General features: G+C 43.1%; 1 protein-coding gene across 2 annotated transcripts in view; it reads left to right on the top strand.

Annotated features, from left to right (window-relative positions):
• FRMPD1 (FERM and PDZ domain containing 1) overlaps positions 1-12,387 on the top strand; it is a 125,647-nt gene extending 113,260 nt beyond the window's left edge. The window contains exons 12-16 of one of the 2 annotated variants that reach the window (XM_036741549.1): positions 655-750; positions 4,785-4,967; positions 5,925-6,069; positions 8,269-9,105; positions 9,795-12,387. In XM_036741549.1, coding sequence (XP_036597444.1) covers positions 655-750; positions 4,785-4,967; positions 5,925-6,069; positions 8,269-9,105; positions 9,795-12,271 — 3,738 coding nt within the window. In that variant the 3' untranslated portion in view covers positions 12,272-12,387. Of the gene's footprint in view, positions 1-654; positions 751-4,784; positions 4,977-5,924; positions 6,070-8,268; positions 9,106-9,794 lie in introns of both variants that reach the window. The other variant, XM_036741550.1, reaches the window with a different exon arrangement.
• The last annotated feature ends 1,904 nt before the right edge of the window (positions 12,388-14,291 follow it).

Raw genomic sequence — 14,291 nt, 5'->3', positions numbered from 1 at the left:
CTCTCTTTTTTTTTGTTTGTTTTGCTTTTTGGAGAGTGGTAGGCAGGGCAATTGGGGTTAAGTGACTTGCTCAAGGTCACACAGCCAGTAAGTGTGTCAAGTGTCTGAGGCTGGCTTTGAACTCAGGTCCTCCTGACTCCAGGGCCGGTGCTGTACTCACTGTGCCACCTAGCTGCCCCTTCCAAACTCTCATAATTCCAAGGCCTTCCCTCAGTTAATTATCTTCTATGTATTCTGTATATAACTTGTTTTGTACATATTTGTTTGCTAATTTCCCCCATTAGATTATAAGCTCCATGAGGGCAGAGACTGCCTTTTCCTTATTCTTGTATCCCCAATGCTTAGCACAGTGGCTGCTTACATTTGTATCCCCAGCATTTAGCACATTTACTGGCACAGAGTAAGTGCTTAATAAATGTTCATTGATTGACTAAAAAAACAAACGGTGTGGCTGTGCAGAGTATTTAGCTACAGGTTTCTTATTCGTTGCTATTTTCTAGTTTCCCCCTGCAGTATCTCTGCAGTGAGCTTCTTTTTGTGCTTTATCTTGAATTCGCTCTGTTCTGTTGTCAGGTTTTCAAGGCATTTTCAGACCTTGTTTGGGTTGAGGCGATTGACTCTCTCTAAAACAATCTTTGTCTCTTATTATTCAAGCAACTCATATCTGCTGCACAGCTACGTCTGAACTATCTACAGATCCTTGGAGAACTGAAAACATATGGTGGGAAAATCTTTAATGCCACGTTAATGGTATGTATCAGTTGGAAGTCAAAATTTATTTCTGGCCTAGGTAATTTCACGGAATTTGTGTAGATAATTATATCTTAGGCCAGATAAGGGGTTAAGCATTCCGTAGAAGACAGAAATGGAGAAGTTGACCTGAGTTATCAAACAATTATACTTCATTCTGTTAACTAAAAGGGACATAATTTAAAGTTCATTGGATCCTAGGGCTGGAAGGGGACTCTGAGGTCATCAAATTCAACCTCATTATTTCACAGCTAAGAAAATTGAGGCCCAGGAGAGTTAAATGACTTATCTGATGTCACAGAAGTTTGTAAGTAGCAGAATTTGGAAATGAGCTCCCTGTCCTGTGACTCCACTTTTCCCTTTGCACCATTCTGCACACAGTCTTTCCTGTTATCAATGCTGCAGAAAAAAGAGGAAAAGATCATTCATTTAGTGCATTTTGCCACCCATGTATACTTATTCAGTCTTTCTCAGTTGTTTCTTCTTCAAGCTCACCACCTTTCTTCTTCCAGATTTTTTAGAGGTAGCCAGGTAGTGCAGTGGATAGAGTGCTGGGTCTGGAGCAAGGAAGACCTGGCTTGATGCCTGGCCTCAGATGCTTATTAGCTTTGGGACCCTGGACAAGGCATTTAACTTCTGTCTGCCTCAGTTTCCTCTTCTGTAAATGAGTGGGAGAAGGAAATGGCAAACCACTCCAGTATCTTTGCCAAGAAAACCCCCAAATGGGGTCATGAATAATTGGACAAGAATGAAAGGACTGAACGGTAAGAAATCCTAGGGTTATTGTGAGGATCAGATGACATAGTATTTGGGGGTTTTTTTGTTGTTTATTTTTAATGTGAAAACTTTTATTGCAGACATGAGAGTACTCTCATAGAAGTAAAAGTGATCTCATATAAAATAAGTAACATTTAAAAAATTAATGAAGTCTTGGGTAGTTTTTTTAAAAAAATAAATAACATTACTTCACATATTCAAAAGCCACAAAATTGAAATCTTACTGAATACACCTTAGGAGTAACGTAGACACTACATTTTAATCCAACTTTATTTTATTTTCAGTTACAAATTCTCTTCCTGTCTCCACACTCTCCCCCCACCCCGTGAGAAGGCAAGAGATATAAATGCCGTAGCAAACATGAAATCACGCAGAACAAATTTACATTTTAGCCATGTTCCTGAAGATCAGCCTGGTCCCTCCCAAGGGGGTGTTCTTTCCGATCCCTGGGAGTACAGAATGTTTGATGGCCAACATGATGAGAACCTTTTGTATCATTTCTGCTCCCAGCTCTGCCCAGTTGGCTCCTGGGGAACCAACCACACAATTACATCATCATTATAGACAGTAATGGTTTACATGATCACAGCAGTATCAGCAAAACACATCTTTCTTTTTCCTCTTCTACCCTGTTCTTGAAAACAAAAACAAAGGTAAAATGTCCAGAGTTACATGGTAACTTCATTTGTTTGTGAAAAAGTTGCATACAAACATTTTGGATGATGTCAACATAATCATAGAATGTTAGCATTCAGAGGGACTTCACAGAGTATATATTTTAAGGACTTTCTGTTTGCTTGGGGTTACCATGTTGTTGTCTTTTAAAGTCATCGCAGGAGAAACAGCATTCTTTGGTGACAGACCCACGTCATTTTCACTATGGTTTAGGGTTTTACAGAATTTTTTTGGGTATTGTTCTGGGTTTTTCATTCATGTGACAAAGTTACTTCTCTTCTACTTAGTTTCCCGGGAACAAGGATATATCGAAGCTGCCTTTCAAAACAGGTGTTTCCATGTTTGAAGGAACTCAGCTTTTCTCATCTGTGAAATGAGGTTGCCGGACAAAGAGCAAAGACTCTTAACCTTTTTGTGTAATGGACCCCCTTGGCAATCTGGTGAAACATAGGGACTCCCTAGCAGAATAATCTTTGTTTAAAGTATAAAATAAAAGACACAGGATTACAAAGGAAACCAATTATATTGAAACACAGTTATAAAATAAAAAAAATTTTAAGTTCACAGAGGGGCAGATAGGTGGTGCAGGCAAGTTGTGCATAGTCTATAAAATACCATCTTATTATGTGCGTGTTTTACTTGAGTCCAAGCCAGATGACAACTATACAGAGTAAAATTTCACTATAGCTTGGTTAGTTGTAGGGATAGAAACCCAGTGCATGATGTGGTTTGGTTTGGTTCTTTAAGTTGTGAGTGGCTGGCTAAGCTACAAATTACTGAAAACAGCACATGAAACCAGTTTAATGCTGTAATCCAATAAAACACACAACAGTTTATCTAATACATGTAATGCCGTGCATAATCATTTTTCTCTGCCACAGTAATTGGACATAAATTGGAAGCTGTTCGTATAAATAACTCCAATTAGTATTGCTTTTGAACTGATAAACCAAGCGTTTCTGGGGTCACTTGTGTAGACATGACTTAGTGGAGCAGAAAGATGTTCTGAAGGGCCCCTGAGTCCAGAACATCCTAGCCAGCCCTTCCTGATTCTCCATCTAATTAAATCATGGGTGTGGAACAGGGAAGGAGAGCTAGAGGAAGCACCTAAGAAAAGGAACTAGGCTCCACTTTCCCTCCCAAAGTCCGGTGGGCATTGGTTTAATCAGGTTACTTTCTTTACGCCTCGGGAGACAGAAGGAGAGAATGGAATTTCGACGGAGTGGAGGAGAAGGAACAAAAGGCCGCTTTGGAGCAGGGGAACCCTGAATGGGGGATTTGGAATTAGCTTGAGGGGGGAAGGGCGGAGAAGTGAAGGGACATCGGGAGGTGGAAAAGTAATAGGAAGAAAGAGAGCCCTCGAAACACAAGTTTTACCTACTTTCTGGCCCCTCACCTCTCCTGTCTCCCCATCAGCTCCCTGCTCCCCAGTCTCTTGGAGCGTCAAGACAAAAGCTGAGGGGGAAGGGGCTAAGAAGGACAAACCAACCCCAGCTAACAGATTCTGTGCTGATTCAGAGGGCAGCCAGATGGTGCAGTGGTTAGACCTAGAGTCAAGAAGACCTGAATTAAAATTTAACCTCAGACACTAGCCGCGTGACCCTGGGCAAGTCACTTAACCTCTGTTTGCCTCAAATTCCTCATCTGTAAAATGCGGATAACTCACCTCCCAGGGCTGTCGTCAGGATCAGATGAGATAGATAATAGTACAGCATTTAGCACAATGCCTGGCACATAGTAGGCACTATAAAGATGTGAAGTATTATTATTATTATCATAGAACTATCTTATTATTATATAGGACTATAATATTATTATTATCATAGAACTAGCAATACTATGAGACAGGTATGTATAGGGGTATTTTATGCCCTGTTTGCTCAGCAAGAGCCTGTATTCCTGAGTCTCCCTTTCACTGCTATTCCTTTTAATGGTTGTTGTGTAGGTCTCTACAATTAGGGGAAGCGAGGTGGCTCAGTGGATAGAGCACCAGGCCTGGGGTTGGGAAGACTCCTCTTCCTGAGTTCAAATCTGGTCATAGACACTTACAAGCCGTGTGCCTGGGCAAGTCATTTTACTCCATTTGCCTCAGTTTCCCCATGTATAAAATGAGTCGGAGAAAGAAATAGCAAACCACTCCAGTGTCTTTGCCAAGAAAACTCCAAATGGGGATACACAGATATAACTGAACAACAACAAAAAGGTCTCTATGTCGGACTCACTGAGGATCTCATGCATTTTCTGTTAAAACTATTAAAAAATGAAAGGTGCCATGGAAACATGACTAGATAGGTGGTCGAGGGTGTCTTTCAGTGGAAAGAAGCACAGGCATCACCTTATTCCTAAAACAGCCAGTCCTTGCCCTCGGGTTAACTGAAATCAGGCAGCCTCCTTACCAAGAGTAACCAGACTATGTTCCCATCAGCAAAAATTACCACGAAGCAGCACAAGTGCCATTTTGACAATTAGACGTATGAGGAATGTTTTATTAAATAAAAGTAATTGCCTGCCTTCCTCTCTCGATCTGAATGGGATGTGTGGATATGGGAGAAAACTGACTCCTCGTTCCCCTGTTCTCTAGTTACAGGACAGAGAATCATACATCGCCCTTCTAGTTGGAGCCAAGTATGGAATTAGCCAGATTATTAACAGTAAACTCAACATCATGTCAACACTGGCAGAGTTTGCAAATATTAGCCAAGTAGAGCTGATGGAAGAGTCGGAGAAAGTGAGCATGGTCAAAATTTATCTCCAGGATGTCAAGGTAACTAAGGTTAGACAACTCTGCGCGTCAAAGTTCCAAAGCTTGTCCCCACCAATCTTCTCTGGAGAGAGACATATTATTATGGCTTTAAGATTAAAAAAGTAATTTGTACAAAAAATAAAATAAAGGATGAAGCATCTGTGCCCAGGAAAATGTATCACATTGTCCACTGGTCACAGCTTAGGGTGCCTATTAAAGTCTACTAACCCCGGGAAGGTTCAGAAATATTTCCATTGCCTGAAACAAGATACAAAACCATTATAGTGGGATAATAAACTATTGGGGAAATTGCCATGTGGTTGTAAAAACTAGATGTGAGGACCAGGAGATTATACCATATACACATATACACATGGAGTCAGATCAACTGCTCCAGAGGCTAGCTTGTTACAGGAACTGAAATTGGGAGATTAACTCGAAATGCTATTTTAAAAAGCCTAAATCTAGCCTGCTTTTTTTCAGCACTCAAGGATGACATTTACTGTCCTCTGCCCTCTCAACTTCTCTGCCCTTCTTCCTCTTTAAATGAGATATTTGTAAAAGCTCTTAGCACAGTGCCTGGTACACAGTAGGCCATATGTGAATGCTTATTCCCTTCCCTTCTCCCTCTTTTCACTACATTGTCTTTTCAGATTCAAGGGAAATGGTGCAGGGAGAAGTTGGGGAGTGTTAGGGTTAGTGGTTGTGTTGGGAAGGGGCCATTACTTTGAGGTATTTGTGTTAAAGAAGGGGAGTTACCCTGAGGGAGGCAAAGGGGGTAAACCTCACTTTCTTTTCCCTGCCCCTCATCTCTATCACAAGTACCCTTATATGGTCATCCATTTCATTACCAGTATGGCAGTGGATGACGGAATGTATTGGCCACACCAGAATATGGGCCGTATGTAGGCATCGTCGGTATCTTCTGAAAATTCTCTTGTCCTTATATAAATATTAGATCTTGTTTTACCTTTGAAGCTTCTCACTCTGTTGCTGGAATCTAATAGTGCTAAAGACCTTGCCTGCCTCATTGCTGGCTACTACAGACTGTTTGTTGACTCAACTGCCTCCATATTCCTCTGGGGTAGAAATAAAGCAGTTCATCGGATTTCTGCTGAAGAAGGTAAGACTCTGGGCCATTTGGAAGGATCACAACAACAGGCTTGTTTTTCTGGCCTCAGAGTTTTGGTTCAAAATGAGATGCTGAATTCCTCTTAGAGGACAGCATTGTATTCCAGGAGCTCAAAATATGCCTCGTACAAAGCGTGAATAACTCCTGTTTAGGGATAAGTTAGGGAAGAGAGGGTTTTCCTTTCAACCAAGCAACCAACAAGCATTTATTGAGCGTCTGCTGTGTGCCAGGCACTGTTTTAGGTGCTGATGATAAAAAGACAAAAGTAAAACAGCCCCTACCTTCAAGGATCTTACCTACACATATATGGATAATCTTGGTGGGGTAAGGAAGGCACAAGGATGGGGAACCTGCAGCCTTGAGCCACATGTAGCCCTCTAGGTCCTCAGTTGCAGCAGTTTGACTGAGATCCATAAAAAAATAAAAAGAGCTTTAAATGAAAAACAAAGGACTTTATAGTTGATCCTCAAGGTGATAAATGGGCCTCTACTGGAGTTGAATGAGTAAGGGGTTGACATGGTCAGGAGCACTCTTTAGGAAAATCACTCCACAGCTGAGTGGAGGGCCCATTGAAATGGGGAGACCAACCAGAAGGCAATCACAACAGTCCAGGCGAGGTGATGGTGGCGTGATTTGGCCACCTGATGGGAGTAGTGAGTCTGTGAATGGACAGAAGGCAGTGGACACCAAGAGATGCTGCAGAGACAGAAATGACAAGATTTGGCAGCTGCTTCAATGTGTGGGGTAACCAAGCCTGACACTAGGCTCACAAACCTTAGGTGACCGGAAAGATGGTGATGCCCCTGACCGGAGTGGGAAAGTTTAGAAGAACAAAGGGGTTGGGAGGAAAGACAGCAGAGTTCATCTGTTCAGTACAGCTGGGTTTAGTCATGCTCCAGGGTTCCTGTTTAACTCCTGGGGCCCTGGGGAGAATTCTGGGAGAAGGCATCCAAGCCTGTGATTTCATCAGTGGAGGTAATTTCCCAGTATGGAAACTCCCTCCGTTAATACAAATCGGCAACTCATTGGTCCTAAAAGATTAACTTGACAATAATAAAATGGCTAATAATAATTAATCGCTGGCATTTAAATAGTGCTTTAAGGTCTGCACTTTACATATGCTGTTTCATTTGGTCCTCACAACAACCATGTGAGGTAGGTGCTGTTATCATCCCCAATTTATAGATGAGCCAACGGAGACTGAGACAGGTCACGCAGCTAGTAAGAGTCTGCGGCAGGATGCAGGCTCCTGTCTTCCTAACTCCAAGTGTAGCGTCTGACCCGCTGTAGCACCCAGATGCCTGTGTCAGATAAAGAGGAGATGCGAACCCCGGTTTTCCTAACTCCGACATTGACTTTCCATCTATTGAATCACATCTGGCCCAAGACAAACTGTGGTATAGGCAGGTTTATGTTGCATACTCTCCTTCCCTCTCTTCTCCGGTTTCCTCCACACCCAGAGAGAGGGCTTTCTCACTGTCCTCTGGGAAAAGATCATATAATAATTATTTACACCTTAGTTTTAATTTTAAATAATGTACTGCCCTACCCCCCCCAAAAAAAGCATTTTAATTTGAAGCCATATCTCTTACCATAGAATGAAAGACTTTGTCTCCCAGAATTTCAGGCAAGTTGAAAAGATATTTGAGAGGTCAGAGGAGCTCCACCTGAAATCCCTTGAATCCCATAACCTACCTAGGCTGGGCTTGAGTTGGATGCTGCCGAATAGGGGGTGCAGTGAATAGAGGACTGGACTTGGGACTCAGGACAACCTGAGTTCAAATCCCGTCACAGACACTTATTAGTTCTAGGCAAGTCACTTAACCTCTCTCAGGTTCATTTTCCTCATCTCTAAAATGGAGATAACCATAGGACTTATCTCCCAGGGTTGTTGTGAGAATTAAATGAGATAATGCAGGTAAAATATTTTGCAAGTCTCGAAAGCACTATAAAATGCCACTCTTACTCTATACCCTCTACTAAAGGGTAACTTAGGGACTTTCAAGGGATCCGTGAACTTGGATGGGGAAAAAAATACATCTTTATTTTCACTAACTTCTACATGACATGATTATTTCCTTCAATTATTTCAAAACATGATTCTGAGAAGGGATCCCCAGGCTGTACCAGACTGCCAGAGGGGTGCATAACACGAACGAGGTTAAGAACCTTCGTACCTCTCTCTCTCAGGTTACGAGTCCAGAGCCTGCAGTGACTCAGAGGAATCGTCAGAAGTTGACTCTTCCCTGGAGTTCCTTTCAGACAGGCACCCAGTGAAATTTGACCACATAACACCCCTCTGTGAAGAAGAAGAAGAGGGCACGTGCAGTGAGCAGAAAGATGAGAGTGTCACTCCAACAGAGGCTGAGAAAAGCACATGCAACGGAGTTAGCAGCATCACTGACACCACCTCCGAGGGCTCGGATTCGGCCAACACTGAGAGCCGGGGCTGCAAAACCAGTGGTTCCAGTGATTCAATGGATGCCCTGGAAGAGGATGATTTAGATGCCTGCTCTGCCAGCAGGCCTGAGTTTTTCCATTTCCACACACCCAACTTTAAAGAAGGTTTGGATAAAAACAATCTGCCCTCTTCTCTGGGCATCAAGGAAGAAAGAGGCCAAACTGAAACCAATGGCTTCCTTTGCCTCCTGGAGTTATCCCAGAGAGCCAACACTGAGCTCCAAAAGACTGAGTTCTCCAACTATCCAAGTGACCTTAAATCGAGCCCAGGGAATGAGCTGAATGCATCCACAGTGGACCCCAGGTTGTATGATAGCAGCAGCATGGAATACTATAGTCTGTGTTCCAATGTTTCTCCTGCCAGCATCCTCAGCAACAGCTCTGAGAGCAGTTCTTCTAGGAATGGTCCGTGTCAGCCAGTTCAGGAGGGGAAAGTCCGGAAAGCCATTTCAGCCTCAACGGTAGAATCCTTTCTTTTAAATCCTTTTCCAAGTTTTGAAGACACCAGCTCAGATGATGAATTTTATGATGCAGCTGATAAGCTGACACCTTCAGATTCCCTCTCAGGTGAGGTTATGGCAGTTTGTATCTGTCATCCTTGATCTCGGAGGAGTGTTGAGTACTGCCATGAGGCACTTACTAATTAGTAATGGTACCACAGGGCTTAGGGGTGCTCTAGGGTCTCTCTGTGTAGAAAGTTGGGAGCTTTATGAAGGTATTTCTGCCAGATCCTGTATCTCCTTGCCCATAACTCTCCTCTATCCCAAGGGCACACAGAGATATATACATATGCACATACACCACATATTCTCAAGTGATATAAAGATTCTTCCAGAATGTTCATATACACACATACACACAAAAAAATAATTAAATTAAATTATATTAAATGAATTAAATTTAAATAAAATTATTTTAAATAATAAAATAAAATTAAGAATTAAAGTTTAAAATAGCACATGAACGTAGAACACAAAAACTTGTTAAACATTAAAGATGTACATGGAGGGAAAAAATATCATCCTTTAAAGAGGTCAGAAGTTTACATAGCTAGGGAAGGCAGAATGATGTACTAGAGATTGGGCATTAACAAGTTAGGTGATCTGACTTTGCCATACAAGGATACTTACTGAGAATGACCAAAAATCTTATCTGTAGTGCTGAGACTACAGCTTTATTGTAACCGTTGTTGTTCTGGTACATCATGTGCAATGTATAACTTTGTCTTGTTCTTTTCTTCCTTTCTTTATATCTAGATCATAGCATGGTCCCTTCTGAGGAATGGAGTGATCTGGGGTCTAAAGTTAAAAAAAGAGAGAGCTCAGAGGAAGGCCTGACTCCAAGACCGCATAAAAGAGAGCACAGCAGAAGAGTGGGGGTGAAGAAGTATGCCAAGACTCTAAGAAAAAGAAGGTCTTTCTTACAGACTGACTATACATCTCAGGTTACCTTTCCTTTGGCTCCATCCTATTCCCTGGAAAGTGTAGACCACATGTGCTACTATGAAAGGGAGCCCTACCTCTCCTTTGTCTCTCACTCACCAACTGTGTCATCCTTACAAGACACGCAAGGAGAGCCCGGTCTTCTTGAAACCAAGGCCCTTGGACTATTGACTCCCCCCAGGGAAGCCAAGAGTAAAAACCACTCCTCAAATGTAATGGAAATGGAGCCCGAAACAATGGAAACCAAATCCGTCATCGATTCCTTTGTTTCTTCCATTTCAGCAGTTCGCCTCAGGATTGACCCAGAAAATAAAGAAAATTCTAGCATCGCCCCTTTGGCCTCGAACAGCACTCCAAGCAGCATCCCCCATCATCTGTCTTCAGGTTTGTCCGAACAAAATGACCAGTCAGATACTTCTGAAAAAAACTTTCAGCTTCAAGATGGAAATGTCAGAGTTTGCAAAGACCAAGAGGCAGAGACTCAAAACTGCCCCTTGGACTCCTGTAACATCCCCCCAGCAACCAAAGACTCTTTGACGGTCAGCCCAGAGCAACAAGAAATCCCAGGGGTGGATGCAGAACCACAATTTGAAATAAGATTCAGGCATCTGTTCGAAAACCCAATACAGGAGACAATCCAAAAATGCTTAGAGCCTTTGTTTTCTTCAGGGGACCAATCCAGAAACAGTGAATGTGCTAAAAATTCAGGAGGGGAGGTACCTTTTTCTGCTATCAAAGACCAAGTAGGGGAACGACTCGTGCAAACTTCTTTCGGAGGCAGCAAAGAAACAGGTTTTTCTATTTGTGACATCAACCGGAACAGTGGCATTTCATTTCAGGAAGAACCCAGGAAAGATCTGGATGAAGGCCTGATTGATGATACAAGCAAAAAGTCCTTAGCCAACGTGAGGCTGCCTTTTGAGCTCAATGGTCTATCAGGTGAGATAGCTCCTCTCTCCAAGTGGCAGACACTTGGAACAAAGACTAATGAGGCACCACTATGGCATATGCAAGGAGGCGGCAGAGAAACAGCCCTCCTAGTTAGTATAGGCCAAACCAGCCTTCCCCCAGAGCAGCAGTTACTATTGTCAGAGAAGCATTTAGACTCTGGTGCCTTCAATGGGCACCTGTCCATCCCATTAGGCTTGCAGACATTTCTTGAAGGGAGTTCTGTACCCGAACACCTTGACGATGAAATGAGGGGAAAGGCGCCCGCTAGTGTCACTCTCCTACCTGTGGATTTTAACCAGGGGCAAATCCCACAGAATCCACCTTCATGTCACCTGGGAGATGCTTTCAGGCAGGGAACAGATCACAACCTAAAGAAACTGAAGTGTCCCAACTACTTCCCCTCTGCGCGTGGTGATATCTTAGAAATGGAAAAGGAAAGCTTTAGTATCGTGCCTCCTTCTTCAAAGAAGCCTCTCCTGTGTTTGGTCCATAAAAACAATCCTAATGTTTCCACAAATCGCAGGTCAGATCGTTCTTTGGATTTTGCAGGGATGAAAGACGTGATCTCACCCAAAATCGGGATGGAACAATGTAGCTGTCAGTTGTCTTACGCCACTTGTTTTCGTGGCTCGGACCCTGACATGGATGATGAGAACTCTGATTTGGAAACGACCCTCTCCTCAGCCCCACTCACCACTCCCCCTTCCTCAGGAAGCCAGTATTCTGCCCATTGGAGACCCGAGCTCACCAGAAGCAACAGCTGCAGCAGCAGCGAGCCCCATCTAAGGAATAACTGCCTCTGGTCCGAGTATTACACCAAAATCGTAAAGCAGTTGAAAGCTGGACTATGCAAATCCCCAGATGGCTTTTGCCAGCTCCTGGATCATGTGGTAGAATTACAGGATATTTTAGAACAGTTTGGGGGAAATGGGAACAAACACCCCCAAGACAAATGTGCCTGGTACTTTTCTGAAAACAGGAATTGTCTCTGTACAGGATCCCAGAAGCTCATGTCTAGCTGTCAGCATGTGATTAAAATCAACCAGTCCCCCGAAGAAATGCAGAGTGCGGTGCAAGAGACTTTCCGAAACCTCATCCAGCTGGTGGGCTTGTGCTTCCAGTTCACAAACTGTGGCCGCTGCGTGAGGACACACAGAGATGTAATGGTGAACCTCAAAGACGTTGTTTGTGCCTACTATCAGTTTGTGCAGGCGGCAAAGCTGACCTGTGAGAGAGGCTACCGAGATTTAAGTGTGAAACTATTAGCACGCCAGTGCACGGCCCTCACGGCAGCTGTATTCTGTCTCACCCAGAAGTTCCGGGCATCCATGGCCCTGTGAACATCATCCCACTAGTCCAAGGACTCCTGCCCCACCTACACGGGAATGGCCCTAAGAAACAACCCACAAGCATTTACTGTTGAGAGAGTTATCAAAATAAATGCCTTGATGTTTAACGGTGGTCTGAATCATATGTATCATAAAACGTGGTTCACAAGAGAACCACAGGCCACACCCTTTTGTTGGGGATGGAGTGGGGGAAGAGGGAGACGTTTGGCCAGCTTTCCATGATGTGGTATTTTTCCTGTTTGGAGGGAGGCAGCTCGGATATGGGAATGGGGGAACTGAAGAGGGAGACATTTTCCAGAGGAATACTAGACTCTCCCAGAAAAGTAAAAGAAAAGTTTCAGACTTAAAGTCATTTAACATATCTGTGCCTCAGTTTTTTCATCTATAAAATAAGAAGGTTGGACTAGGTGCTAAGTCTAAACGTTATGATCTTATGCGTAGAATCATTCCTTTAAAAAATTTTAAAAGTCCATTCCCTTTATAAAGGCACATATTGGACATCTGCCTTTGTTTAATCTAGAAATAAGTACCGTGTCATTATTCCTCCCTTGCCACCCCCCCCCCCAAAGAAAACAAAACACACCTTGAAGCATATATTGACTATTGAAAAGGGGAGAAAGCGTTCAGGTAAATTGTTGCTCACAGGATGACCCTGGAAGACTTAAGAGGCACTTTTGGCCTGCAGCATGAGTCTTCCACCCTTGGCACAGTCTGTGAGCAGAACAGTTATTTTGTAAAAGTATGCAAGGTAGTTAATCATTTTTCCTTTTCGGCAAACTGATATCTCCTTCTTCATTAACTTTGTTGTTGCTACTGTCAAACACCAGCACTTTCAGCCCCTGTTGTGGGAGCCTGCCCCAGAGAAATAACAACAAACAAGAACACAGGTTTAAAAATCACAGATTTGCTTCTAAAAATAGATGGGAATGCAGGGAGAAAGCACAGAGATAGCAGGATTTAGCCCTGAAAGGGACCTAAGAAAAAGGACTTTAGAGAAACCTTCAAAGATTTCATTTGACCAACTATCATTTTAGAGAGCTCAAGGAAGGCCCTAGCCTTTTGAACCTTTTAATCTAGGCCTGTGATTTCATCCATATGCCATACCTGTAGTGAGGAAGATGCTTCCATAGATTCAGATAACTAGAGACCAGAAATGAGCCAGCTTTTTGATTTGTTTCTTTGGTCTGGCCCCTGACTTCAGTGGCATGGGGAATGCTTGATTTGGAAACTCCTTCCACCAATGCAAAACAGTGTCTTCTCTATAACTTCTAGAGTCTGGGGCACTCCAAAGATAAGCAATTGGCCCATGGTCACAGAGCCGGCGTCTATAAGAGATGCAACTTTGGTAAAGTAGAAAGAGTGCTGATTAGGAATCAAGGCCCAAATCTTAACTCCGCTATTAATACCTGTGTTACCTTGGGCAAAGTATTTAACCTTTCTGGGTCTCAGTGTCCTCATCTGTAAAGTGACTGAGTTTGTACTCTAAGAACCACTAAGGTCCCTTCTGGCTCTAAATCTTTGATGCTATGACTCTAGTTCTCTCTATCCATCCTCGAGCCAGGCGTACCACACTGACTCTTATAGCCTTTCCTACTCATAATTTAGTAAAAGGAGCAGAATTGTTTATAAAGTTGAAGCTGGTTAATGAGTGTGATATTTATAACTTTACATGTTGAAGCTGTAAACATAAACCATTTCTTTTCCCTTCTGCCATGCTTTTTCTGCAACTGACATGTGCTGCTCTCAGGTGACAGGCAGTCCTTAGCGTAATAGGGGACTGGTCAATGCTGCTCAGTTCGTATGAGCATGTGTAGCAGGCTCTGCCTGATACAAGCCCATGTGGATTTTAGAGTGTTTCCTGACCACTTACCAGTTATGAAGAAAAAGCTTCTGGCTGCTGAGCCAGAATTGAGTGCACAACAGAAGCGCAGTAATTAGTCAAAGGAGCCTTCTCCTCTCTCTCTCCCAGTGGTGAGTGAGGGAAGGACTGCTGAAAGCCTCCAAGTGGGGA

This window comes from Trichosurus vulpecula, chromosome 1 (assembly GCF_011100635.1).
Source record: "Trichosurus vulpecula isolate mTriVul1 chromosome 1, mTriVul1.pri, whole genome shotgun sequence".
Classification (NCBI taxonomy): Eukaryota; Metazoa; Chordata; class Mammalia; order Diprotodontia; family Phalangeridae; genus Trichosurus; species Trichosurus vulpecula.
The sequence above is the reverse complement of the archived record's forward strand: the minus strand, read 5'-3'. Positions and strand labels throughout refer to the sequence as shown.